Source organism: Heterodontus francisci, chromosome 16 (assembly GCF_036365525.1).
Source record: "Heterodontus francisci isolate sHetFra1 chromosome 16, sHetFra1.hap1, whole genome shotgun sequence".
In the NCBI taxonomy this organism is placed as follows: domain Eukaryota; kingdom Metazoa; phylum Chordata; class Chondrichthyes; order Heterodontiformes; family Heterodontidae; genus Heterodontus; species Heterodontus francisci.
This window is the reverse complement of record NC_090386.1, coordinates 100,336,422-100,364,234: the sequence shown is the minus strand read 5'-3', so window position 1 is coordinate 100,364,234 and position 27,813 is coordinate 100,336,422. Positions and strand designations below refer to the sequence as shown.

Here is a 27,813-nt window from a genome sequence, read left to right as displayed (position 1 = left end):
TCTCGGTGTCACTCTCTATCCCATTCTCTCACTGTCTCTCGGTGTCACTCTCTATCCCATTCTCTCACTCTCTCTCGGTGTCACTCTCTATCCCATTCTCCCACTCTCTCTCGGTGTCACTCTCTATCCCATTCTCCCACGCTCTCTCGGTGTCACTCTCTATCCCATTCTCTCACTCTTTCTTGGTGTCACTCTCTATCCCGTTCTCCCGCTCTCTCTCGGTGTCACTCTCTATCCCATTCTCTCACTCTCGGTGTCACTCTCTATCCCATTCTCCCACTCTCTCTCGGTGTCACTCTCTATCCCATTCTCTCTCTCTTTCTCGGTGTCACTCTTTCATGTGCACTCTCTCGCTTTCTCACTCTCTCTTGCCCGCTGCTTTCTCTCAGTTTTATTTTGTATCTTTTCCCTTGGCAGTGCTTTGACTGACAGTTTAATAAACCCTCTGGAGGGTCGGATCGAGGAGTGGAAGAAAATTGCCAACCAGCTGGACAAAGACCACGCCAAAGGTAACAGATCCACCCTCCTTCTCGAGGAGGCACCGCTGACTCGGTTGAGGGGGGGAGGCAATAGTCTGTGTGTGTTTTATTTAGTGGCATTCTTTTTAAATTGGAAATGACTAAGATGAAGGGACCGAAGGTATGGTTGCTAAGTGTGCTGACACAAAGATAGGTAGGAAAGTAACTTGTGAAGTGGACATAAGGAGGCTACAAAGGGATATAGATAGGTTAAATGAGTGGGCAAAGACCTGGCAAATGGAGTATAATGTGGGAAAATGTGAAATTGTCCACTTTGGCAGGAAGAATAAAAAAGAAGCATATTATCTAAATGGTGAGAGATTGCAGAGCTCTGAGATGCAGAGGGATCTGGGTGTCCTAGTGCATGAATTGAAAAAGGTTAGTATGCAGGTACAGCATGTAATTAGGAAAACTAATAGAATGTTACCGTTTATTGCGAGGGGAATTGAATACAAAAGTAGGGAGGTTATGCTTCAGTTATACAGGGCATTGGTGAGACCACATCTGGAGTACTGTGTACAGTACTGGTCTCCTTATTTAAGGAAGGATGTAAATACATTGGAGGCGGTTCAGAGAAGGTTTACTAGACTAATAACTGGAATGGGTGGGCTGTCTTATGAGAAAAGATTGGACAGGCTAGGCTTGTATCCGCTGGAGTTTACAAGTGTAAGAGGCGACTTGATTGAAACATTTAAGATCCTGAGTGGTCTTGACAGGGTGGAAGTGGAAAGGATGTTTCCCCTTGTGGGAGAATCTAGAACTAGGGGTCACTGTTTAAAAATAAGGGGTCGCCCATTTAAGACAGAGATGAGGAGAAATTTTTTTCTGTCTGAGGGTCCTGAGTCTTTGGAATTCTCTTCCTCAAAAGGCGGTGGAAGCAGAATCTTTGAATATTTTTAAGGCAAAGGTAGATAGATTCTTGATAAGCAAGGGGTTGGAAGGTTATCCGGGGTAGGTGGAAATGTGGAGTAATCAGTTCAGCCATGAACTTATTGAATGGCGGAGCAGGCTCGAGGGGCCGAGTGGCCTACTCCTGCTCCTAATTCATATGTTCATCATAACCTTTTGTAACTTTCTTTATTTGTTTGTGGGATTGGCACATTTGTGAATGGGAAGTACCTGATCTGATTGTGGAAGAGTCAGAGAAATATTGCTAGGTTGTGATGTTTAGTACGCAAGTGTCGGGGCTGGGATGAGCAGTTGCCTGGTTTACACAAGGAGCATATGGACCAGTGGGTCTATTCCTGTTCATAATTGTTCACAATCCCCACCTCGGCTGTATGTTCCCCCTGAGCTGAGATCAGTCCTGATATTTCTGAAGGAGGCTTGTGGGCTGTGAATCTACAGTTAGCACATTGTTGCAAACATTACAGCATCTCCTCAGCCCCTTCCCACCCAGTGTTAGGTACAAGTCCCACTAAATGCAGTTCTGTGTGTGACCCAGTCCATTGATTGGGAAAGTGATTCATTAAAACTGCTGCCAGGATATTGGTGCAAAAGTGTGTTTATGGGCAGTGAGTGTAACAGTTCCCAGGACTGGTTGTGAAATGTCAAACAGCATCACAGCAATTGATCATGGGGTAACGAGATTCCTCTGCTACTTCTGTCACATTCCCTTCATTTTTAACCTTTTTTTATTGATGATGGCTCCACTGGTTCATTTTTGCAGAATACAAGAAAGTTCGGCAGGAAATTAAGAAGAAATCATCTGACACACTGAAATTGCAAAAGAAAGTGAAGAAAGGTTTGTGATTTTTAATCTACATTTACCAAGCCCACATCTTTGAAAGATGTGCACAAAGCTGGCTGAAACCTGCTGTTCGGACAGGAGCAAATGTCCAATCAACCAAATGTAAACAAGTCAAGGGAGTAACCAGGCAACTGAATACATTTCTCAGTAACCAGGAAATATTACAAAAGAGAAACAATTAAAATTCTCACTTAATCCCCTCACACTGTTTCCAACTGCCTGGTACTATCTATACTTTGGTTAGTGTTTAAGCTGAAAACAAAGCACCTCACGTAAAAAAATAATAATTAGAGAATTCTGGAGGGACTCGTAAATATGAATTAGGAACAGGAATAGGCCACTCGGCCCCTCGAGCCTGCTCTGCCATTCATAAGATCACGGCTGATCTGATTGTAATCTTACCTCCACATTTCCGCCTACCCCCGATAACCTTCCACCTCCTTGCTTATCAAGAATCTATCTACCGCTGTCTTAAATATATTTAAGTGCTTCCACTGCCTTTTGAGGAAGAGAATTCCAAAGACTCATGACCCTCTGAGAGAAAAAAATTCTCCTCATCTCTGTCTTAAATGGGTGACCCCTTATTTTTAATCAGTGACCCCTAGTTCTAGATTCTTCCACAAGGGGAAACATCCTTTCCACATCCACCCTGTCAAGACCCCTCAGGATCTTATATGCTTCAATCAAGTCGCCTCTTACTCTTCTAAACTCCAGCGGATACAAGCCTGGCCCTGTCCAATCTTTCCTCATAAGACAACCCGCCCATTCCAAGTATTAGTCTAGTAAACCTTTTCTGAACTGCTTCCAATGCATTTACATCCTCCCTTAAATAAGGAGAGCAGTACTGTACACAGTACTCCAGATGTGGTCTCACCAATGCCCGGTATAGCTGAAGCATAACCTCCCTACTTTTGTATTCAATTCTGCTTGCAATGGACAATAACATTCTATTAGCTTTCCTAATTACTTGCTGTACATGTATACTAACCTTTTGTGATTCATGCACTAGGACACCCAGATCCCTCTGCATCTCAGAGCTCTGCAATCTCTCACTTTTTAGACAATTTCACATTTTCCCACATTATATTCCGTTTGCCAGGTCTTTGCCCACTCACTTAACCTATCTATATCCCTTTGTAGCCTCCTTTATGTCCTTTTCACAAGTTACTTTCCTACCTATCTTTGTGTCATCAGCAAATTCAGCAACCATACCTTCGGTCCCTTCATCCAAGTCATTTATATAAATTGTAAAAAGTTGAGGTCCCAGCACAGATTCCTGTGGCACTCCACTCGTTACATCTTGCCAACCAGAAAATGACCCATTTATGCCTACTCTCTGTTTCCTGTTAGCTAGACAATCTTCTATCCATGCCAATATTTTACCCCCTACACCATGAGCTTTTATTTTCTGCAATAACCTTTGATGTGGCACTTTATCAAATGCCTTCTGGAAATCTAAGTACAATACATCAACTGGTTCCCCTTTAACCACACCACATGTTATTTCTTTAAAGAACTCCAATAAATTGGTTAAACATGATTTCCCTTTCACAAAACTATGTTGAATCTGCCTGATTACCTTGAATTTTTCTAAATGCCCTGCTATAATATCTTTAATAATAGCTTCTAACATTTTCCCCAAGACGGATGTTAAGCTAACTGGCCTGTAGTTTCCTGCTTTCTGTCTCCCTCCCTTTTTGAATAAAGGCTATTTTCTAATCTAATGTAATCTTCCCCGAATCTAGGGAATTTTGGAAAATTAAAACCAATGTATCAACTATCTCACTCGCCACATCTTTTAACATCCTAGGATGAAGTCCATCAGGACCCAGTGACTTGTCAGCCTGCAGCTCCAACAATTTGTTCAGTACCATTTCCCTGGTAATTGTAATTTTCTTACGTTCCTCCCTACCTTCCACTTCCTGATTTACAGATAATACTGGGATGTTACTTGTCTTCTCTATGGTGAAGACCGATGCAAAATACCTGTTCAGTTCATCTGCCATCTCCCTTTTAATTCACAGACTCACTTTCTAATGAGCCAATTAAACTTAGCCCCAAAAGCAAAATACCGCAGATGCTGGAAATCTGAAATAAAACCAAAAAAGTGCTGGAAATACTCAGCAGGTCTGGCAGCATCTGTGGAGAGAGAAGCAGAGTTAACATTTCAGGTCTGTGACCCTTCATCAGAACTGACAAAGGTTAGAAATTTCATAGGTTTTAAGCAAATAAAGTTGGGGTGGGGCAAAAGAGAACAAATGGGAAGGTGTTGATAGGACAGAGGGTCACAGAGAATAGATGTGGCTGTCAAAACGTGCTTTGGTAGACACTTTATCAAACACCAGGACAGAAATAGAAAGCAATGAAAGTGAACAAGGTAAAAGAGACATGAAAATCCCATCGGAGAGAAGAGCCGAACTTCTTCAAGGTAGGCATTCCTGGAAGAGAAGTGGCAGTGAATTAAACACTAAAATAAAAGCAAAATACTGCAGATGCTGGAAATCTGAAATAAAACCAAAAAAGTGCTGTAATTACTCAGCACTAAGCCCTAGGTTTAGTTAAGATTGTACTCATACACTCAGCATTTTATGAAATTGAAATTGTGCTCTATGTTTTGGGGTGAGGTTCATTTTGTGCCACTGATTGGAACTGATATTCTGCCAGATGTTCTGACTTTGTTTGCTGACTTTGGATGATGCAGAATAGTTGTCCTGTTAGCTGGGCTCTAACTACAGCTCATGGCCAATAGAAAGAATGAAAGACTTGCATTTGTATAGCATCTTTCACCATCTTCAGGGTGTTCCAAAGTGATTTACAGCCAATAAAGTACTTTTGAAGTGTAATCATTGTTGCAATGTAGGAACGCAGCACCCAATTTGTGCACAGCAAGCTCCCACAAATAGTAATGTGATAATAGCCAGATATTCTGTTTTTGTGATGTTGGTTGAGAGATAAATATTGGTCAGGACACTGGGGAGAGCTCCCCCGCTCTTTGAAATAGTGCTACAGAATTGTTTAGGCCTAATTGCTCCACCATTGGCGGCTGTGCCTTCAACTGCCTGGGTCCTAAACTCTGGAACACCCTCCCTAAACCCCTCCACCTCTCTATTCATAAAAGTACCTCTTTGACCAGGCTTTTTGGCCGCCTGTCCTAATAACTCCTCATCTAACTTGGTGTCAAATTTTGTTAATGCACCTGTAAAGGATCTTATGTTTTACTCAGTTAAAGGCGCTATATAAATGCAAGTTGTTGCCCAACTAATGGGGCAGACAGGACATCAGTTTAACATCTCACCTGAAAGTGCAGCGCTCCCTCAGCGCTCCCCCTCCGACGGTGCGGCGCCCCCCCCCACTTCGGACAGTGCGGTGCTCCCCCTCCTGACGGTGCGGTGCTTCCCCCCCCACCCCCCGACGGTGCGGTGCTCCCTCCGGACGGTGCGGTGCTCCCTGGGGCTGTCGCCTGTATTATGTGCTTAGGCCTCTGGAGGTTCTGACTCTGAGGCAGGCATTCGACACACTGGGCCTCCGCTGACACTGTAGAGGAGTGGAGAGAGAGAGATTGCTTCAGCCAAACCTACATACCCAGTGTGGGAAGTAAGATGAAGAATAAAATATCTTTTGTAATTTTGTAAATGAGAATTCGGAGATTTTGGGACAGGAAGAATTGCATCCTAAGCAAATACTGTAAATCTGACAGTCGTAGTCAGAGCCAGAAAAACAGTGTGTGAATAACTGGGAATAAGAGGATTGATGAGGATGGAATAAAATCACCTTCCTCTTGGTGAAGTGTGTTGGAGACAGTACAGGGAAGGTTTGGCTGTCTAAGAGGAAAGATTGGACAGGCTCGGCTTGTATCCGCTGGAATTTAGAAGAGTAAGAGGCGACTTGATTGCAACATATAAGATCCTGAGGGGTCTTGACAGGATGGATGTGGAAAGGATGTTTCCCCTTGTGGGAGAATCTAGAACTAGGGGTCACTGTTTAAAATAAGGGGTCACCCATTTAAGGCAGAGATCAGGAGAAATGTTTTTTCTTAGAGGATTGTGAGTCTTTGGAATTCTCTTCCTCAAAAGGCGGTGGAAGCAGAGTCTTTGAATATTTTTAAGGCAGAGGTAGATAGATTCTTGATAAGCAAGGAGGTGAAAGGTTATCGGGGGTAGGCAGGAATGTGGAGAAATCAGTTCAGCCATGAACTTATTGAATGGTGGAGCAGGCTCGAAGGGCCGAGTGGCCTACTCCTGCTCCTAATTCGTATGTTCGTATCTCTCTGAGGCCCAACTATCTCCAGTATCAACAACGTTGGTGATATTTGGAACCATGCCTGAGTCAAGTAGTTTATTACAGTGACAGGCCGACCACAATCTCAGGATCAGCATCTCAGTCAGTGTTTACCTTTTTGCCTAAATATTTTCACCACGATCATAAATGAGATTCCAGAGTAAGGAATCTGTGGTAATTCCTGGAGCATTCCCAACATTCCTTCACTTGCTGGGCTCTGTTGAGAAGCTGATGTCAGGTGGTGCAGCCAATGGAAATTGATCTGTGGGGGTTGTGAGAGTGACAGTTGGCTGGTGGTCTGGGGTGGGGCTGGGGAGCAGGGTGATTTGTGGGGGGGTGGGGGGTGGTTGCATAGCTGCCATCAGCTGGGAGTCTATTTTCCAGAGACCCTGCTGGAAAGGTAGACCCCCTCTGCATTTTCAAAGACACAGAGACAATTGAATGGTTCAAGATAAAACAGCAAGTTGGCTGCCCCTCATGGTTGAACAGCCTACCAGTTCTCACTGACTAGGGTTATACAGGATGAACAGGCAGTTGGGCTCCTTCACAAGCGGATGGGAGATGAGAAAGCAATCCTTATGTTAGCAACAGAAATCAACGCAAATTCACTGTTTGTGGCCGTTTACTCTGAAAGGAACTTTCTCAAATCCAATCTGAATAATTCCTTAAAGGATTAACAAGATAAGCTTGTGGCCATTGAGCAACAGAATCAATAACTGCGGTTTGAGGATCAATACTGCAGCAAATGTTGGTCAAAATAGGTTTTACAAAGGAGCAAGATTAATTGACTGTTGTAGTGGAGAGTGCAAGTGCTGAATGTAATAACCACAGGAGAATTCCCCAGACTCAATTTGAGCAGATACTCCCAGCCTGTCAGAATAGTTTCTGCTACTCACTCAGGCCACAAAGCCAAGGCTCTGGGCTTTTTACTGGGCTAGGTGTTTATACTTTGTGACTCGGTCCTGACAGCTTCAGACTTGGAAAGAAATAAAAAACTCTGATTGCATAATCTCAGGACATCCCAGAGCTTGTACAACAACTTGTATTTATAATAGCGTCTTTGACATAGTAAAATGTCCCAAGGTGCTTCACAGGAGCGTTATAAAGCAAAATTTAACACTGAGCCATAAGGGGATATTAGGACAGGTGACCAAAAGCTTGGTCAGAGAGATAGGTTTTAAAGAGCATCTTAAAGGAAGAATGTGAGGTAAAGAGGTGGAGAGGTTTAGGGAGGGAATTCCAGAGCTTGGGGCCCAGGCAGCTGAAGGTACAGCCGCCAATGATGGAGTGATGGAAATCAGGGATGCTCGAGGCCAGAATTAGAGGAACACAGATATCTCCGGGTGGGGGGGGGGGGGGTGGGTTGTGGGGCTGGAGGAGATTACAGAGATAGGGAGGGGCGAGGCCATGGAGGGATTTGAAAACAAGGATGAGAATTTTAAAATCGAGGCATTGCTTAACCAGGAGCCAGTGTAGGTCAGCGAGCACAGGGGAACGGGACTTGGTGCAAGTTCAAACATGGGCAGCAGAGTTTTGGATAATCTCAAGTTTACAGAGGGTAAAATGTGGGAGACCGATCAGGAGTGCATTGGAATAGTCAAGTCTAGAGGTAACAAAGGCATGAATGAGGCTTTCAGCAGCAGATGAGCTGAGGCAGGGCGGAGTTGTGTGATGTTAAGGAGGTGGAAAGAGGTGATCTTAGTGATGGCTTGGATATATAGGTGAAAGCTCCTCTCAGGGTCAGTCATGACACCAAGGTTGCGAACAGACTGGTTCAGCGTCAGACAGTTATCAGGGAGAGGGATGGAGTCGGTGGTAAGGGAATGGAGTTTGTCACAGAGATGGAAGATAATGGCTTTGCTCTTCCCAGGATTCAGTTGGAGAGAATTTCATCTCATCCAGTACTGGATATCAGACACTCTGGGAGTTGAGAGAGGTGATGGTGAGGTAGAGCTGGATGTCAACCTACATGTGGAAACTGACACTGTGTTTTCAAATGATGTCATTTGATGAGAATGCATGTCGATGAGAACTAGGAGGGGCCAAGGACAGATCCTTGGGGGACACCAGAGATATCGGCGTGGGAGCAAGAAGAGAAGCCATTGCAGGTGATTCTCTGACTATGATTTGATAGATAGGACTAGAATAATGTGATAATGGCCAGATAATCAGGTTAAGTGATAAATATTGCCCCCAGGGCATCAGGGAGAACTCCCCTGTTCTTCAAAATAATTCCATTGAATCTTTGACGTCCATCTGAATAAGGCAGATGGGGGGCTCGGTTTAACATATCATTCGAAAGCCATCACCTCTGACAGTGCTGCACTCTGTCAGTACTGGCACTGGGAATGTTGGCCTGGATTTTCCGCACAAGTCTGTGGAGTGGGACTTGAACCTATGACCATCCGGCTACGAGACAGGAAAGCTGCTCACTGGGCCACATTTTAGACTTGGGAGTGGAATTCTCGTTGGTTCCCCTGCCCGTCCTCGCTCGATGCAGGAGTTGCACACCAGTCACAGACTATCCGATCCCAGTCCTGTTCCCTGGCATCAATTCTCAGAGGGTGGTGCTCTGTTATTGGGCGCACAGCTGAGGGGTCCCAATGGAGGCAACAGACTTTTATACAGAAACGTTGCTGGGAAGTTGCTGAGATTGATGAGGAAGTCAGTCTGCAATATCTGATGTACTCGTGGATGTTTCAAGATCAGTTCACTTTTGTCCACCACCTCTTAGAAATTAGGGAAAACCATGAGCCATTTTTGCATGTGGGAGGCTGAGGTGAGTCTCTGAGGGTGAGGAGACTTTCTGAGAGAAGGAGAATGAGGTGAATCTGGGGGAAGACTTGAGAGGATTTGGAGGGTGAGACGACTCTCTGAAGGAGACTGAGGGAGCTGGAAACCCAGACGAGACATTTTATTATCAAGAACAAAACACATGTCTGTGAACGAGAGGCTGAGTTTTGGGAGATGACCTCATTGCCTCTCCAGAACCTTAAATAGCTGAGTTGACATCTCTTACTAGTCAGCAAATGTTTCTCTTTGACAAATAGATTTTGGAAATAGAACCATAGAAAAAGTACAGCACAGAAGGAGGCCATTCAGCCCGTCCTGTCTGTGCTGGCTGAAAAAACTGATTTAATGTGTTCTTTTATTTTTTTAAGCTTCCTTTCTGACTCTCTTTCTTCAAATGAAAGTACAGTGAGGCTTATTTTGGCTTTAGGTTCTGTTCTGTCAGCTTGTACAATGAATCACTTCAGCATATTTTTACAGCTAAGCTGAGTCTCGGTCAATGGAAAGGATGATTTTTGTGTTAATGGTTAACCACTGGAATTGGAAAATTCTCCTTCGAGGTGATTAGAATCAAATACCCTCCCCACTGCCCTACAACCACGCCCAGTCTCCCTCCTTTCCTTCCAGACCAGAAAACATTAACTTATTTTCAGTTGAACCTTGTGGTCTGGCTTTGGATTCCAGCCCAGTCAGGGGTGATGAAAGTTTCTTTTCTTCGAGTGCTAAGGGATGAGAGTAAACTTTAGTGCTGAGTATCTGCATCCCCGCCACACCCCCCAAAACTTCAGTCTTGTCCCGTCCTCTTGTGGAGGTGTTGACTCACACTGGGGCACACTGACAGTGCAGTGGGGTCAACAGCACTCTATACTTGGCCCAAGTGTCAGCCTTTGCACTATGAGTACGCGGAATGTTTGATGGAGCCGGTATCACAGTGGAGCCCAGCCCCATGTCTGTGGCGACCGCACATAGTCACTTCAAGGATCTCATGGCCACTATTTGCAGATGAGCAGGGGAGTTCTCCCTGGTGTCCTGGCCAATATTCATCCTTCAATCAACATCACTAAAAACCAATTATCTGGTAATTATCACATTGTTGGTTGTGGGATCTTGCTGTGCACATATTGGCTGCCACATTTGCTACATTACAACAGTGATTACACTCAAAAAAGTACTTAATTAACTAAAGCGCTTTGGGATGTCCTGAGGTTGTGAAAGGTGCTATAGAAATGCAAGTTTGTTATTTTCTTGCAGCAGGGATTGGCTATTTGGAGCAGGTTGCCCTGTCAGTGAGCTTCCCTTTCTGAATCATTGAGACCTGGTTCTAGTCAATTGAGCTGAATGAATATTCTAGACCGTCAAAGCCGGGGACCTGTTGTTCAGTGTTACATGGGCAGTGTTATTTCCTAGTAGGCCCTGGCCATATGGGGAGCTGGGAGTGATGTCAATAAATGCCAGCCTGTCATAGGAAATAGGAGCAGGAGTAGGCCATTCGGCCCATCGAGCCTGTTCTGCCATTCACGATAAGTGTAACGATAAGCATAATGAGACAGGAAGTACTAGAGGGTCTGACATCCTTGAAAGTGGATAAATCACCAGGGCCGGATGGATTGCATCCCAGATTGTGAAAGGAAGCCAGGGAGGAAATAGCAAATGCGCTGAGGATCATCTTCAAATCCTCACTGGATACGGGCGAGGTACCAGACGATTGGAGGTCTGCAAACGTTGTACCATTGTTTAAAAAGGGTGTGAAGGATAGGCCAAATAATTATAAGTCGGTCAGTCTGACCTCCGTGGTGGGTAAATTATTAGAATCAATTCTGAGAGACAGGATAAACTGCCACTTAGAAAGGCATGGATTAATCAGGGATAGTCAGCATGGATTTGTTAAAGGAAGGTCATGTCTTACTAACTTGATTGAGTTTTTTGAGGAAGTAACAAGGAGGATTGATGAGGGTAGTGCAGTGGATGTGGTCTACATGGATTTTAGTAAGGCATTTGACAAGATCCCACGTGGCAGACTGGTCAGTAAAATGAAAGCCCATGGGATACAGGGGAATGTGGCAGGTTGGATCCAGAATTGGCTCAGTGACAGGAAACAAAGGGTAGTAGTTGACGGATGTTTTTGTGAATGGAAAGCTGTTTCCAGTGGCGTTTTACAGGGCTCAGTGTTGGATCCCTTGCTGTTTGTGGTATATATTAATGATTTGGACTTAAATGTGGGAGGCATGATTGGGAAATTTGCTGATGACACAAAAATTGGCCGTGTAGTTGATAGTGAAGAGGATAGCTGTAGACTCCAGAATGATATCAATGGTTTGGTTGAATGGGCGGAAAAGTGGCAAATGGAATTCAATCCAGAGAAGTGTAAGGTAATGCATTTGGGGAGGGCAAATAAAGCGAGGGAATACACAATAAACAGGAGGATATTGAGAGGGGTAGAAGAAGTGAGAGACCTTGGAGTGCATGTCCACAGGTCCCTGAAGGTGGCAGGACAGGTAGATAGAGTGGTGAAGAAGGCACATGGAATGTTGTCCTTTATTGGCCGAGGTATAGAATACAAAAGCAGGGATGTAATGCTGGAACTGTATAAAATGCTGGTGAGGCCACAGCTGGAGTATTGCGTACAGTTCTGGTCGCCACATTACAGGAAGGACATAATTGCTGTGGAGAGAATACAGAGGAGATTTACAAGAATGTTGCCAGGGTTTGAAAGTTGCAGCTATGAGGAAAGACTGGATCAGCTAGGGTTGTTTTCCTTAGAACAGAGGAGGCTGAGGGGTGACTTAATTGAGGTATACAAAATTATGAGGGGCATAGATAGAGTAGACAGGAAGGACCTGTTTCCCCTGGCGGAGAGGTCAATTACCAGGGGGCACAGATTTAAGGTGATTGGTAGAAGGATTAGAGGGGACATGAGAAAAACTTTTTCACCCAGAGGGTGGTGGGTGTCTGGAATTCACTGCCAGGAATGGTGGTGGAGGCAGAAACCCTCAATTCTTTTAAAAGGTACCTGGACATGCACCTGAAGTGCTGGAACCTGCAAGGCTACGGACCAGGTGCTGGAAGGTGGGATTAGATTTGACGGCTAGTTTTTTCGGCTGGCACGGACATGACTGGCTGAATGACCTCCTCTGTGCTGTAATTTTTCTATGGTTCCATGGCTCAAACAGATCACGGCTGATCAACTACCTCTAAGCCATTTTTCCCCACTATTCCCATATCCCTTGATGTTGTTAGTATTCAGAAATCTATAGATTTCTGTCTTGAACATGTTCAATGACTGAGCTTCCACAGCCCTCTGGGGTAGAGAATTCCACAGATTCACCACCCTCTGAGTAAAGAAATTCCTCCTCATCTCAGTCTTAAATGGCCTGCTCCTTATTCTGAGACTGTGTCCCCTGGTTCTAGACTCACCAGCCAGAGGGAACATCCCATCCACATCTACCCTGTCATGCCCTGTAGCAGTTTTCTAAGTTTCAATGAGATCACATCTCATTCTTCCAAACTCTAGAGAATACAGGCCCAGTTTCTGCAATCTCTCCTCATAATATAGTTCCGCCATCCCAGGGATTAGTCTGGTGAACCTCTCTTGCACTCCCTCTATGGCAGGTATATCTTCCTTGGATAAGGAGACCAAAACTGTACACAATACTCATGGTGTGGTCTCACCAAGGCTTTAGACAATTGAAGCAAGACATCTTTACTCCTGTACTCAAATCCTCTTGCAATGAAGGCCAACATTCCATTTGCCTTCCTAATTGTTTGCTGCACCTGCATACTAGCTTTTAGTGACTCATGAACAAGGACACCCAGGTCTCTTTGGACATCAACACTTCCCAACCTCTCACCATTTAAGAAATACTCTGCATTTCTGTTTTTTCTACCAAAGTGGATAAATTCACACTTATTCACATTTTGGTCTGTGTCATGTTGTTGCCCATTCACTTAGCCTGTCCAAATCCCCTTGAAGCCTCCTTGCATCCTCATCACAGCTTACATTCCCTCCTAGTTTTGTGCCATCTGCAAATTTGGAAATATTACAATTGGTCCCTACATACAAATCATTTATATAGATTGTAAACAGCTGTGGCCCAAGCACTGATCCTTGTGGTACCCTACTAGTAACAGCCTCCCATCCTGAGAATAACCCATTTATTCCTACTCTCGGTTTTCTGTCTGTTAACCAATTCTCAATCCATGCCAGTATATTACCCCCAATCCCATGTGCTATAATTTTGTTTACTGACCTCCGGTGTAGGACCTTATCAAAAGCCTTCTGAAAATCCAAATACGCCACATCCACTGGTTCTACTTTATGCTACAAGTAACATCCTCAGTAAAACTCCAACAGGTTTGTCAAACATGATTTCCCTTTCATAAATCCATGTTGACTCTGCCCAATCATATCATTATTTTCCAAGTGTCCAGTTATCTCATCCTTTATAATAGATTCTAACATTTTTCCTACTACTGACATCAAACTAACAGGTCTGTAGTTCTCGCAAGAACACTAGAAATAGGAGCAGGAGTAGACCATATGACCCACCGATCCTGCTCCACCATTCAATACGATCATGGCTGATCTTGGGCTTCAATTCCACTTTCCTGCCCGCTCCACATATCCCTGGATTCCCTGTGAGACCAAAAATCTATTTATCCCAGCCTTAAATGTATTCAATGATGGAGCATCCACAACCCTCTGGGATAGAGAATTCCAAAGATTTCACAACCTTTATCCTGAGACTGTGCCCCCGTGTTCTAGATTCCCCGACCAGTGGGAACAATCTCTCAGCTTCTACCCTATCAAGCCCTTTCAGAATCTTGTATGTCTCAATTAGATCACCTCTCATTCTTCTAAACTCTGGAGAATATAGACCTAATTTACTCGGCCTCTCGTCATAGGACAACCCCCTCATCCCAGGGACCAATTTAGTAAATCTTCACTATACTGCCTCAGTTTTCTCTCTCACTCCCGAACCCTTCCAGAATCTATAGAATTTTGAAAGTTAACCACCAATACATCCACTATCTCTACGACCACCTCCTTCTACACTCTAGGATGTAACTCATCTGGTCCAACTTCATCGATTTTCAATCCAGTTAATTTTTTGAGTACTACTTTCTTTATTAAAAAAAACACAGAAACATAGAAAATAGGAGCAGGAGTAGGCCATTCGGCCCTTTGGCCCTGCTCTGCCATTCAAAAAAAAATCATGGCTGATCGTCTAATTCAGTATCCTGTTCCCGCTTTCTCCCCATATCCCTTGATCCCTTTGGCATTAAGAAATATATTTATCTCCTTCTTGAATATATTTAATGACTTGGACTCCACTGCCTTCTGCGGTAGAGAATTCCACAGGTTCACCAACCTCTGAGTGAAGAAATTTCTCCTCATCTCGGTTCTAAATGGCATACCCTGTATCCTGAGACTGTGACCCCTGATTCTGGACTCTCCAGCCATCGGGAACATCCTTCCTGCATCTAACCTGTCTAGTCCTGTTAGAATTTTATAGGTTTCTATGAGATCCCCTCTCATTCGTCTAAACTCTGGTGAATATTGGCCTGGTCGACCCAATCTCTCCTCATACGTCAATCCTGCCATCCCAGGAATCAGCCTAGTAAATCTTCTTTGCACTCCCTCCATGGCAGGAACATCTTTCCTCAGATAAGGAGACCAAAACTGCACACAATACTCCAGATGTGGTCTCACCAAGGCCCTGTGTAACTGCAGTAAGACATCCTTGCTCCTGTACTCATCCTCTTGCAATGAAGGCCAACATACCATTTGCCTTCCTAACTGCTTGCTGCACCTGAATGCTTGCTTTCAGCGACTGGTGTATAAGGACACCCAGGTCTCGTTGTACCTCCCCCTTTCCCAGTCTATCACTATTCAGATAATCTGCCTTTCTGTTTTTACAACCAAAGAGGATAACCTCACATTTATCCACGTTATACTGCATCTGCCATGCATTTGCCCACTCACTCAACTTGTCCTAATCATATTGGAGCCTCTTTGCATCTTCCTCACAGCTCACATTCCCCCCCCCCAGCTTTGTGTCGTCTGCAAACTTGGAAATGTTACATTTCATTCCCTCACCCAAGTCATTAATATATATTGATACTAATTACTTTCAGTTCCTCATTTTTGCAAGTCCCTTGGTTTCTTAGTATTTCTGGGAGATTTTCTGTGTCTTCCTTTGTGAAGACAGACACAAAGTAATTGTTTAGTCTCTCTGCCATGTCCTCATTCTCCACCACAAACTCTCCTGTCTCCGCCTGTAACGGACCCACATTCATCCTTGCTAATTGTTTCCTTTTCACATACCTAAAGAAGCTTTTACAGTCCGCCTTTATCTTTCTAGCTAGCTTACATTTATAATCTCTTTTCCCTTTCTCAGTTTCTTGATCCTCCTTTGCTGGATTCTAAATTTTCTCCCAATCATCAGGCTTACCACTTTTTCTGGCAACCTTATAAGCCACTTCCTTTAACCTAATGCAATCCTTAACTACTTTTGTTAGCCACGGTTGATTCACCTTTCCTGTTGGGATTTTTATGTCTGAGAGGAATGTATATTTGTTGTAACCCGTGTAATACTTCTTTCAATACTAGTCATTGCCTGTCTACTGTCAAATCTGTTCATGTATTTTCCCAATCCACTGAGCCAACTTGCCCCTCATACCATCGTAGTTTCCTTTGTTCAGATTTAAGACCCTAGTTTCAGAATGAAGTATATTGCTTTCAAACTTAATGTAGAATTCTGTCATATTGTGGTCACTATTTCCTAATGGCTCCTTTACAGCAAGGTTATTAATTTCTCATTTGCCCTTTCTCATTGCATAATACTAAACCTAACTCAGTTAGCACTCAGTTGGAAGATTGTGGGTTCAAGGCCCACAGCATAACTTCAGACAAGTTTAGATTGCAGAAAGGGACCATCTCTCACAAGTAGTGCCACCAAAACGGATTAACTGGTCATTGTACTCATTGCTGTTTGTGGAATCTTGCTGTACACAAAATGGTTATGTACAGTATTTGCCTACAATAAATTACCTTGAAGTGAATGTATTTCAGAGTAATTTATTTACTCTTTGTGAAGTGCTGTGCAAGTTACAGATGTCAGCTCGCCCTCACTTTGCAAAGTCGAATGGCCAGTTTTTCACATTTGAAATCGGGCCAGGTGATGTTTCCAGTGCAATGCAGCATGAAGTGATAGACATCGCACCACCCCCACCCCACACCCCGCTCACCTCCTGCGAGGAATTTGTAAACAAAAGACACCAGCTTTTTGGACGTAGCTGTTAGAGATTGATGCGGTGATTAATGGTACAAAGTGGCCTTGCAACAGTAGGATACCTCCAACTGTATGGGGCATTGGTGAGACCACACCTGGAGTACTATGTACAGTTTTGGTCTCCTTGCCTAAAGAAGGATATATTTGCCTTGCAGAGGGTGCAGCGAAGGCTCACTAGATTGAGTCTTGGGATAGGAGAGCTGTTCTGTCAGAAGAGATTGAGTAGAATGGGTCATTATTCTCTGGGGTTTAGAGGCATGTGAGGGGGCCTCGTTGAAACGTATAAAATTCTTAGATGGCTAGGGATTGGTAGATGCTGAGAAAATGTTTCCCGTGTCTGGGGAATCTACAACATGGGATCACAGTTTCAGGGTAAGGAGTTGATTATTTAGGACTGAGATGAGGAGACATTTCTTCACTCTGGGTTGTGAATCTTTGGAATTCTCTGCCCCAGAGAGCTGTGGATGCCCAGTTGTTGAGTATATTTGAGATTAATAATCTTTTGGACACTAAGGAATCCAGGGATTATGAGGGAGTGGGCAGGAAAGTGGAGTTGAAGCCCAAGATCAGCCATGATCATATTGAATGACGGAGCGGGCTCGATGGGCCGAATGGTCTACTCCTGCTCCTATTCCTTATGTTCCTATAACTGAGAAAACTGTACAAGCTCAGGTGTGCACAGAAACATAAACTGTGTGTTCAGGTCGGGAATGTGATATGGTGGAAATGAAAAGAGGTATTCACCCTAGTATGCACTTGGTCTTTTTTGGAATAACCAGCATCTATAAATTGCTGAATTGGTTTGGAACTGGTCTAACAGTTCCTAATATTGTGTTTCTACATTTTATTCCAGCGCATTGATGTTGAAAACATTAGGAACAGGAGGAGGCCGTTCAGCCCCTCGAGCTGTTCCTTCATTTAGACTGTGGCTGATCTGTACCTCGGCTCCATTTACCCACCTTTCCTCCATATCCCTCAATACTCTTACCAACAAAAATCAATTAATCTCAGACTTGAAAGCCCCAGCATCTATAGCATTTTGGGGGAGAGAGTTCCAGATTTCCACTCCCCTTTGTGTGAAGAAGTGCTTCCTGACATCACCCCTGAACAGCCTGGCTCGAATTATAAGGTTCTGCCCCTTTGTTCTGGATTCCCCCCCACCAGAGGAAATAGTTTCTCTCTATCGTCCCGATTGAATCCTTTAATCATCTTAAACCCCTCGATTAGATCACCCCTTAATCCTCCACACAGTGTAGTCTGTGCAACCTGTCCTCATAATTTAACCCTTTCAGCCTCGGTATCGTTCTGGTGAATCTGCACTGCACCCTGTCTGTGCCCAATATATCCTTCCTGAGGTGGCCAGAAGTGAACGTGGCTGTTGTACCTGGAATCTAACCAGAGCTGAGGCGTCACTTCCTCCTCTTTGCTTTCCAGTCCCCTTGCGATAAACGCTGTAATTCCATTGGCCCTTTGAAAACTCTGTTTGCAGGTGTTGGGGGTAAGGAAGAGTGGATATGAGAAACATGAAATCATTTCTCAGGAGCCAGCAGTCGTGCAGTGTGCTCGGTATCCTGTGTTGTGGTGCTGAGCTCGCTACATTTGTCAAATCTTGCTGCCTTATCTGATCCACAGCTTGGAAAAGACCCCAGCTTCCTGCACATGTGACACATCTTCATGTCTTTGACTGGATCAGGAATGTTGGCGGACTGGGCCAGGGCTGTGGAAGGTCCCACAACTGACACTCTTATCGGATGTCCACTCTCAAGATGGCTTGCTCGTCATTGATCGGGATCCTTAGTGAGGTCCCTCCACTCTGTAAGGCTTAACACCTGAGATACCAGGATGGAATACTGGTGCTGGGAATGCTGAGTGATTCTGAGCAGATTGTGAGCACAGGAAGCACATTTTTCACTCTGCAGCTTTCCACTGGTGTAATAGACCATGTTATGACTCCTCAAATGCTGTCCTTGTGCGAAAGCTTTCAGTTTGCCTTTACAATCTGTGTGTGACACATGATACAAATCCACACAATGTCATTGACAGCTGTTCCCTGCCTCTCCCACTCCCAATATAGTTCACTAATCATATTTTCATGTGAGTCCCCTTTAAGACCACAAGTTGAATTATCTGTGTCTGTCCCCGCCCACAGTAAGCCTCTCTGTAGGATGATAATGATGGGCTTCGGGAAGGGACACAAACGTTTGAAATAAGAAACTGCAGCAATTTCCAGAAGTGCTTTGGGAAATGGGCTTGAAATTCCAGGAGCATTTCCAGAATGCAGGAAAATACTTGGCTTCCATCAGATTCAATATTTTTAAATTCTTTCATGAGATGTGGGCGTCGCTGGCAAGGCCAGCATTTGTTGCCCATTCCCTAAATGCCCTTGAACCGAGTGTCTTGCTAGGCCATTTCAGAGGGCAATTAAGAGTTAACCACATTGCTGTGGGTCTGGAGTCACATGTAGGCCAGACCAGGTAAGGACGGCAGATTTCCTTCCCTAAAGGACATTAGTGAACCAGATTGATTTTTACAACAATCAATGATAGTTCCATGGCACTGTTACTGAGACGAACTTTCAATTACAGATTTTTTTTTTTAAATGAATGAATTAAATTCAAATTCCACCAACTGCCGTGGTGGGATTTTAACCCGTGTCCCCACAGCATTAGCCTGGGCCTCTGCATTACTAGTCCAGTGACATTGCCACGATGGCCCTGCCTCCCCAGGAAAGGAACCAACAAATAACTGGAAGCAGCTGGAAAGGCCAGGAGTGTGGTGTGATACGGGACACGAGGAGTGTGGTGTGATACGGGACACGAGGAGTGTGGTGTGATACGGGACACGAGGAGTGTGGTGTGATACGGGACACGAGGAGTGTGGTGTGATACGGGACACGAGGAGTGTGGTGTGACACGGGACACGAGGAGTGTGGTGTGACACGGGACACGAGGAGTGTGGTGTGACACGGGACACGAGGAGTGTGGTGTGACACGGGACACGAGGAGTGTGGTGTGACACGGGACACGAGGAGTGTGGTGTGACACGGGACACGAGGAGTGTGGTGTGACACGGGACACAAGGCTCATTTCAATACCTGGAATCGAGTGAGCTGCAGCTTGTGACAGACCATCTTGGAGTGTGTCCACACTGACCTGTCACAGGTCACGATTAGCCAGAGAGTGAAGCTGAACATTACACAAGAGTCACTGAAATTATTGAGTTGGAGAAATTGGACTGAAATGAGAGTGTTCAGAAAAGAAAGAAAGGGAAATGTTTCCTTTTGACACGATTCCGTTGAAGATTTTATGGCCGTCATTTAGAAAGTGTTTCTGATCTCACATAAACAATGAGCAAAGGAAACCTTCCCTCTTCCTGACAGATTTCAGACCTCTCCTCTTCCCTCTCCCCTCCACAATCCTCCCCCACCAAAGGGGTTCACAACAAATGACCTACTTTTGAAGTGTAGTCACTGTTATAATGTAGGAAATGTTAGCATGGCGGTAATGTTACTGGACTATTAATACAGACACCCGGAGTATTGAGTCAGAGATATGAGTTAAAAGCACCAGAGGTGGCGACACAGTTGCCCTGGGAGTTCCCCTGGGAGTCCTCAACATTGACTCTGGACCTCATGAAGTCTCAAGGCATCAGGTCAAACATGGGCAAAGAAACCTCCTGCTGATTACCACCTACTGCCCTCCCTCAGCTGATGACTCAGTACTCCTCCATGTTGAACAGTACTTGGAGGAAGCACTGAGGGTGGCAAGGGCACAGAATGTACTCTGGGTGGGGGACTTCAATGTTCACCAAGAGTGGCTTGGTAGCACCACTACTGGCCGAGTCCTAAAGGAATTAGCTGCTAGACTGGGTATGCGGCAGGTGGTGAGGGAACCAACAAGAGGGAAAAATATACTTGACCTCGTCCTCACCAATCTGCCTGCCGCAGATGCATCTGTCCATAACAGTATTGGTAGGAGTGACCATCGCACAGTCCTTGTGGAGACGAAGTCCCACCTTCACATTGAGGATACCGTCCTTCGTGTTGTGTGGCACTATCACCATGCTAAATGGGATAGATTTCGAACAGATCGAGCAACTCAAAACTGGGCATTCATGAGGCGCTGTGGGCCATCAGCAGCAGCAGAATTGTACTCAACCACAATCTGTAACCTCATGGCCCAGCATATCCCCCACTCTACCATTACCATCAAGCCAAGAGACAAACCCTGGTTCAATGAAGAGTGCAGGAGGGCATGACAGGAGCAGCACCAGGCATACCTCAAAATGAGGTGTCAACCTGGTGAAGCTACAACACAGGATTACTTGCGTGTCAAACTGCATAAGCAGCATGCAATAGACAGAGCTAAGCGATCCCATAACCAATGGATCAGATCTAAGCTCTGCAGTCCTGCCACATCCAGTCGTGAAAGGTGGTGGACAATTAAAAAACTAACTGGAGGAGGTGGCTCCACAAATATCCCCATCCTCAATGATGGGGGAGCCCAGCACATCAGTGCGAAAGATAAGGGAGAAGCATTTGCAACAATCTTCAGCCAGAAGTGCTGAGTGGATGATCCATCTCGGCCTCCTCCTGAAGTCCCCAGCATCACAGATGCCAGACTTCAGACAATTCGATTCACTCCACGTGATATCAAGAAACGACTGAAGACACTGGATACTGCAAAAGCTATGGGCCCTGACAATATTCCGGCAATAGTACTGAAGACCTGTGCTCCAGAACTTGCCGCACCCCAAGCCAAGCTGTTCTAGTACAGTAACAACACTGGCATCTACCCTGCAATGTGGAAAATTGCCCAGGTATGTCCTGTACACAAAAAGCAGGACAAGTTCAACCCGGACAATTACCGCCCCATCAGCCTACTCTCAATCATCAGTAAAGTGATGGAAGGTGTCATCAACAGTGCCATCAAGCGGCACTTGCTCAGCAATAACCTGCTCAGTGACACTCACTTTGGGTTCCATCCCTTCCTAACAGCACTGTGGGTGTACCTACACCAGCTCACCACCACTTTCTCAAGGGCAAATAGGGATGGATGATAAATGCTGGCCTCGCCAGCGATGCCCACATCCCATGAAAGAATAAAAACACACAGCAATCACTTTGTGCACAGCAGCTGCCACAAACTGCAAATCAGTAAATGAGTGGATAATTTAGCCAGGACCCTGGGGAGAACTCCCAACTCTTCAAATAGTGTTGTGAGATCCACCTGAGAGGGCAGATGGGGCCTCGGTTAAATGTTTCATCCAAAAGATGACACCTCCAACATCACGGCACCCCCTCAGTACGGCACTGGGAGTGTCGGGCTGGATCGAGGCACCCCCCTCAGTACGGCACTGGGAGTGTCGGGCTGGATCGAGGCACCCCCTCAGTACGGCACTGGGAGTGTCGGGCTGGATCGAGGCACCCCCCTCAGTACGGCACTGGGAGTGTCGGGCTGGATCGAGGCACCCCCCTCAGTACGGCACTGGGAGTGTCGGGCTGGATCGAGGCACCCCCTCAGTACGGCACTGGGAGCGTCGGGCTGGATTATGTCTCAGATTATGATTATGGATCAGGTCTCTGGAATTTGGACTTGAACCCACAACCTTGTGACTCAGAGACCAGAGTGTTAGCACTGAGTGTGATGAGGCATTTACTGTGGTGGGCTTTTAGTCCAAGAGTATCAGCTCCTTCCAATACATCAGCCATGGCTCTGAGCTCTGCTGGTATGAAAAATGGACCCAAACTGGACCATCCTGGAAGTTTTTCATTAATAATTTGTTCTTAAGTTGAAGGAAGTGGCAGTGATTGGTGCTTTGATAGATAAATGAGTTTGCTTCTTGATGTGGAGATTAAAGGAAATGGCTATCGTGTTTATATATTTTCCTCTGTAAAGTCATTGAGATCTGAAAAGGTCACACATTAACGAGACAAACTTTTACAAAGAGCAATAGAGAGCGTTGGACAGAAAGCCCGGTGTAACCAGACCCGCTGCTTATTGTACTGCCTTGAAGGGTGAACTGGAAAAGAATGTCTCAGCTGGTGAAACAGGACTAGTCAGTTCATACAGAGCTGATCAGAAACTCCACTGCCTGATAGAATTAACCCTTCGGCTGCTGAGTTTGGGAACCCAACCTTTTCAAGAACTTGTGTTTATGTGACACCTTCCATGAGCTTGCTTTCAAGCTGCACTCCAGAGACTTGAGCACAGAATCCAGGCTGACACTTCCAGTACAGCACTAAGGGAATGCTGCATAGTCAGAGGTGCAGTCTTTCAGATGAGGTGTGAAATCAAGGTCCCATCAGCCCTAAAATATCCCATGGCTCTACTTCAAAGAAGAGGAGAGGAGTCCTCCCCGAGTCCTGATCAATATTTATCCCTCAACCGACATCACTGAAACAGGTTATCTGGTCATCATCACATTGCTGTTTGTGGGATTTTGCTGTGCGCAAATTGGCTGCTGTTTCATGCAACACAACAGTGACTACACTTCAAAAGTACTTAATCACTTTGGGACAGGCTGAGGTTATGAAGGCGCTATATAAATCCAAGTCTTTCATTTTATGTTGGCTGATGAATAAATATTGGCCGAGGACACTGGTGAGAACTTGTTTCAGAATCGTGCCGTGTGATCTTTCATACCCATGGGCCTATTAGCTGCAGATATTTAGCGATTCAGCTTGTGTGTGTTGAATAGTTAGAGGAGGGGCCTGGCTGGGGTCATGGACGAGAACCCAGTGACAGTCAACACCTTGCAGAGAAGGTGGAGAAATATAGATGTGCAAAGATAATACGTGTAAAATACAGAAGGGTTGTTGCCAAGTGAGTGGTTTTTATGATATTGGTGTGTTGGAATGGATGGAGCACCAGATGTTTAGAGTGTTCACACTAACCTCAAGGAAGCTGCCCTCGAGCCACCTTGGGAAGAGTGTCAGCAGGAAGATGGATGTCTGCAGACCAGGGATCACTGGGGTGGGTCAACAATTAGAGATTCCCCAATTACTTAGTTTATGTCATTTGTGAGAGGAAGAGAATTTTGCATTCACTTTAATGTCTGTTTTCTAAAATAATGTTTGATGTGCTGATGAAGTGGGCTGGGACGAGGCTCATGTGGAGCATAAACACCAGCACAGACCTGTAGGGCCGAATGGCCTGTTCCTGTGCTGTACGTTCGAAGTTGTAAAATGAAAGACTTGCATTAATATAGCGCCTTCCTGATCTCAGGTTGTCCCAACGCACCTAAGTTTTAAAAAAAATTTAGTTTGTGCAAGTAAGAGAAAACTATCAGTGAGTAGCCTCGAGTTAGAACCTGCAAATGTGGAGCATGCAACCTGTGTCCCGTCCTGGCTGTGGAGGGCGGCTGCCCCGTCCTGGCTGTGGAGGGCGGCTGCCCCGTCCTGGCTGTGGAGGGCGGCTGCCCCGTCCTGGCTGTGGAGGGCGGCTGCCCCGTCCTGGCTGCCCCGTCCTGGCTGTGGAGGGCGGCTGCCCCGTCCTGGGTTGTGTTTGACAGTTTGTGGAAATAGGCTGACCCTTGGGGAATGGCAGCTTCTTCATAAAGACACAGAAGATTTGCTCCTGAATGAAGATAACTGAGTCGAGTATATGAGGGAGAAAGGGCCAAATTCAGCCATAACTGTAGGATGAGAGACACTGCTTCCAGGCTGATGTGGGGAAGTTCTTCACAGGACAATTAGCACAGGGAAGACTGCAGCAAGGTCAATGGAGACAAAACCCTGAGAATTATTTTTGGAAACTGGGAGCAGGGCCTGTCAGTTTGTTGTGGGTGAATAACCTAAGACAGGCTGATGGTTCTTATTGCTCAGTGATGGAAGCAGAGACAGCATTCCAGAGCAGATAGGAGCTTTGGGAAGTGGAGTTAAAGCAGAATGGAAATAGTACAATAACCTGCTGGTGTGGAGGGGGAAACAGGGACTAGTGGGGCCAAACAGCTTGTTTCTGTGTTGTTATTTCTCAGTAATTCGACATAATTGTGAAAGCTGTTGGAAGTTTGGGAGGTTGAAGATAGGCCGAGCATTGGGAGAGCCAGTCTGCTGCCCTGTGCAGGGGTAGCCTGAGCCTGGCGGGAGAGAAAGGGAGTGTTCTGTTATTGAGTCCGGGGCTTGGTGTTCAAAAGCAGGCGACGAGACATCCCCCAACTGTAATGTGTGCACAGATGATGCTGGATGTCTCTCTGTTGGAATGTGGTTGTTACGGTAACCGATTAGGCAGCTGCAGACCTTTTACACCAACGGCTGCACTGCTACCCTGCACAAACAGCCCAGAATGTTCCGTGGAAAAGCTGGGTTCCTTGTTGTGAAGCAGTGGAGTCAGCAGTGTGGGGCCTGTTTACAGGTCGGCAGGGAGGTGGGATCCTGTGATCTCACACATGACACCGCTCAGAAAACATTGAAAAAAACCCACATCTGATTTTAACCATGAGATTATTTAAATAATCCACACACCAGTAATCCAACATAATTAGCCTGTTCCAAATTCTTGCCTGTCTTAAAGGGCTGTTGAATATGTGAATAATTAAACCATTGCTCCTCTTGATTTAAACTCGGATTTAATCAGAGTAGTGGTCCCTAAAACCTCTCACCTACTCACACCACGAGAATCTGGGCTGCTTTATGCTTACGACATATCAAGTATTATTGGAACTACATCGCCGTTCCTTCACTGTCGCTGGTCAAAATCCTGGAACTCCCTTCCTAACAGCACTGTGGGTGTACCTACCCACATAGAAAATAGGAGCAGGAGTAGGCCATTCGGCCCTTCGAGCCTGCTCCGCCATTCATTATGATCATGGCTGATCATCCAACTCAGTAACCTGTTCCTGCTTTCTCCCCATACACTTTGATCCCTTTCACCCCAAGAGCTATATCTAATTCCTTCATGAAAACATACAATGTTTTAGCCTCAACTGCTTTCTGTGGTAGCGAATTCCACAGGCTCACCACTCTCTGGGTGAAGAAATTTCTCCTCATCTCAGTCCTGAAAGGTTTACCCCGTATCCTTAGGCTATGACCCCTGGTTCTGAACTCCCCACCATCGGGAACATTCTTCCTGCATCTACCCTGTCAAGTCCTGTTAGAATTTTATAGGTTTCTATGAGATCCCCCCTTCTGAACTCCAGCGAATATAATCCTAACCAACTCAATCTCTCCTTATACGTCAGTCCCGCCATCCCAGGAATCAGTCTGGTAAACCTTTGCTGCACTCCCTCTATAGCAAGAACATCCTTCCTCAGATAAGGAGACCAAAACTGCACTCAATATTCCAGGTGCGGCCTCACCAAGGCCCTGTATAATTGCAGCAAGACATCCCTGCTCCTGTACTCGAATCCTCTCGCTATGAAGGCCAACATACCATTTGCCTTTTTTACCGCCTGTTGGACCTGCATGCTTACCTTCAGCGACTAGTGTACGAGAACACCCAGGTCTCACTGCATATTCCCCTCCCTCAGTTTATAGCCGTTCAGATAATCTGCCTTCCTGTTTTTGCTACCAAAGTGGATAACCTCACATTTATCCACATTATACTGCATCTGCCATGCATTTGCCCACTCACTCAACTTGTCCAAATCACCCTGAAGCCTCTCTGCATCTTGCTCATAACTCACCCTCCCACCCAGTTTTGTGTCTTCTGCAAATCTGGAAATATTACATTTAGTTCCCTCATCTAAATCATTAATATATATTGTGAATAGCTGGGGTCCTAACACCGATCCCAGCGGTACCCCACTAGTCACTGCCTGCCATTCAGAAAAAGACCCATTTATCCCTACTCTTTGTTTCCTGTCCGCCAACCAATTTTCTATCCATCGCAATACACTACCCTCAATCCCATGTGCTTTAATTTTACATGCTAATCTCTTATGTGGGACTTTGTCGAAAGTCTTTGAAGTCCAAATAAACCACATCCACTGGCTCCCCCTCTTCAACTCTACTAGTTACATCCTTGAAGAATTCTCGTAGATTTGTCAAGCATGATTTCCCTTTTGTAAATCCATGCTGACTCTGTCTGATTCTACCACTGTTCTCCAAGTGCTCTGCTATAAAATCTTTGATAATGGACTCTAGAATTTTCCCCACTACGGACGCCAGGCTGACTGGTCTATAATTCCCTGCTTTCTCTCTATCTCCCTTTTTAAATAGTGGGGTTACATTAGCTACCCTCCAATCTGTAGGAACTGTTCCAGAGTCTATAGAATCTTGGAAGATGACCACCAATGCATCCACTATTTCTAGGGCCACTTCCTTAAGTACTCTGGGATGCAAACCATCAGGCCCTGGGGATTTATCGGCCTTCAATCCCATCAATTTCCCCAACTAATACTGATTTCTTTCAGTCCCTCCCTCTCACTAAGCCCTGTGTTCCCCAACATTTCTGGTATATTTGTGTCCTCTTTTGTGAAGACAGAACCAAAGTATGCATTTAGTTGGTCAGCCATTTCTTTCTTCCCCATAATAAATTCCCATGTTTCTGACTGTAAGGGACCTACATTTGTCTTCACCAATCTATTTCTCTTCACATACCTATAGAAACTTTTACAGACAGTTTTTATGTTCCCTGCATGGGCTGCAGCGGTTCAAGAAGGCAGCTCACCACCACCTTCTCGAGGGCAGTTAGGGATGGGAAATAAATGCTGGCCTGGCCAGTGACGCCCACATCCCATGAACGAATAAAAAGTATTCACCCTGTTCGAGATGAATTCCAGCTGCATCTTATCAATAATGTAATCGTGGGGGAGTTGGTTCCAATTCTCCTCCAAGTGTGAGTGCTTGAGCTACAGCTAGAACTGAACTTGTAATCTAGACTGACGCTCGAGTACTGAGGGAGTGCTGCACTGTCGGAGGGTCAGTACTGAGGGAGTGCTGCACTGTCGGAGGGTCAGTACTGAGGGAGTGCTGCACTGTCGGAGGGTCAGTACTGAGGGAGTGCTGCACTGTCGGAGGGTCAGTACTGAGGGAGTGCTGCACTGTCGGAAGGCCAGCACTGAGGGAGTGCCGCACTGTCGGAAGGCCAGCACTGAGGGAGTGCCGCACTGTCGGAAGGCCAGCACTGAGGGAGTGCCGCACTGTCGGAAGGCCAGCACTGAGGGAGTGCCGCACTGTCGGAAGGCCAGCACTGAGGGAGTGCCGCACTGTCGGAAGGCCAGCACTGAGGGAGTGCCGCACTGT

The 27,813-nt window shown here is 45.5% G+C and overlaps 2 protein-coding genes across 2 annotated transcripts in view; one reads left to right on the top strand and one right to left on the bottom strand.

The window, feature by feature from the left end:
• LOC137378417 (uncharacterized) overlaps positions 1 to 27,813 on the bottom strand; it is a 576,275-nt gene that overhangs the window by 344,135 nt on the left and 204,327 nt on the right. The gene's annotated exons all lie outside the window — the stretch shown is intronic.
• Positions 1 to 27,813, top strand: part of mtss1 (MTSS I-BAR domain containing 1) — a 171,527-nt gene that overhangs the window by 89,484 nt on the left and 54,230 nt on the right. Inside the window, exons 7-8 of the mRNA XM_068048606.1 lie at positions 418 to 509; positions 2,188 to 2,262. Of these exons, the coding sequence (XP_067904707.1) occupies positions 418 to 509; positions 2,188 to 2,262 (167 nt within the window). The remainder of the gene's footprint in view (positions 1 to 417; positions 510 to 2,187; positions 2,263 to 27,813) is intronic.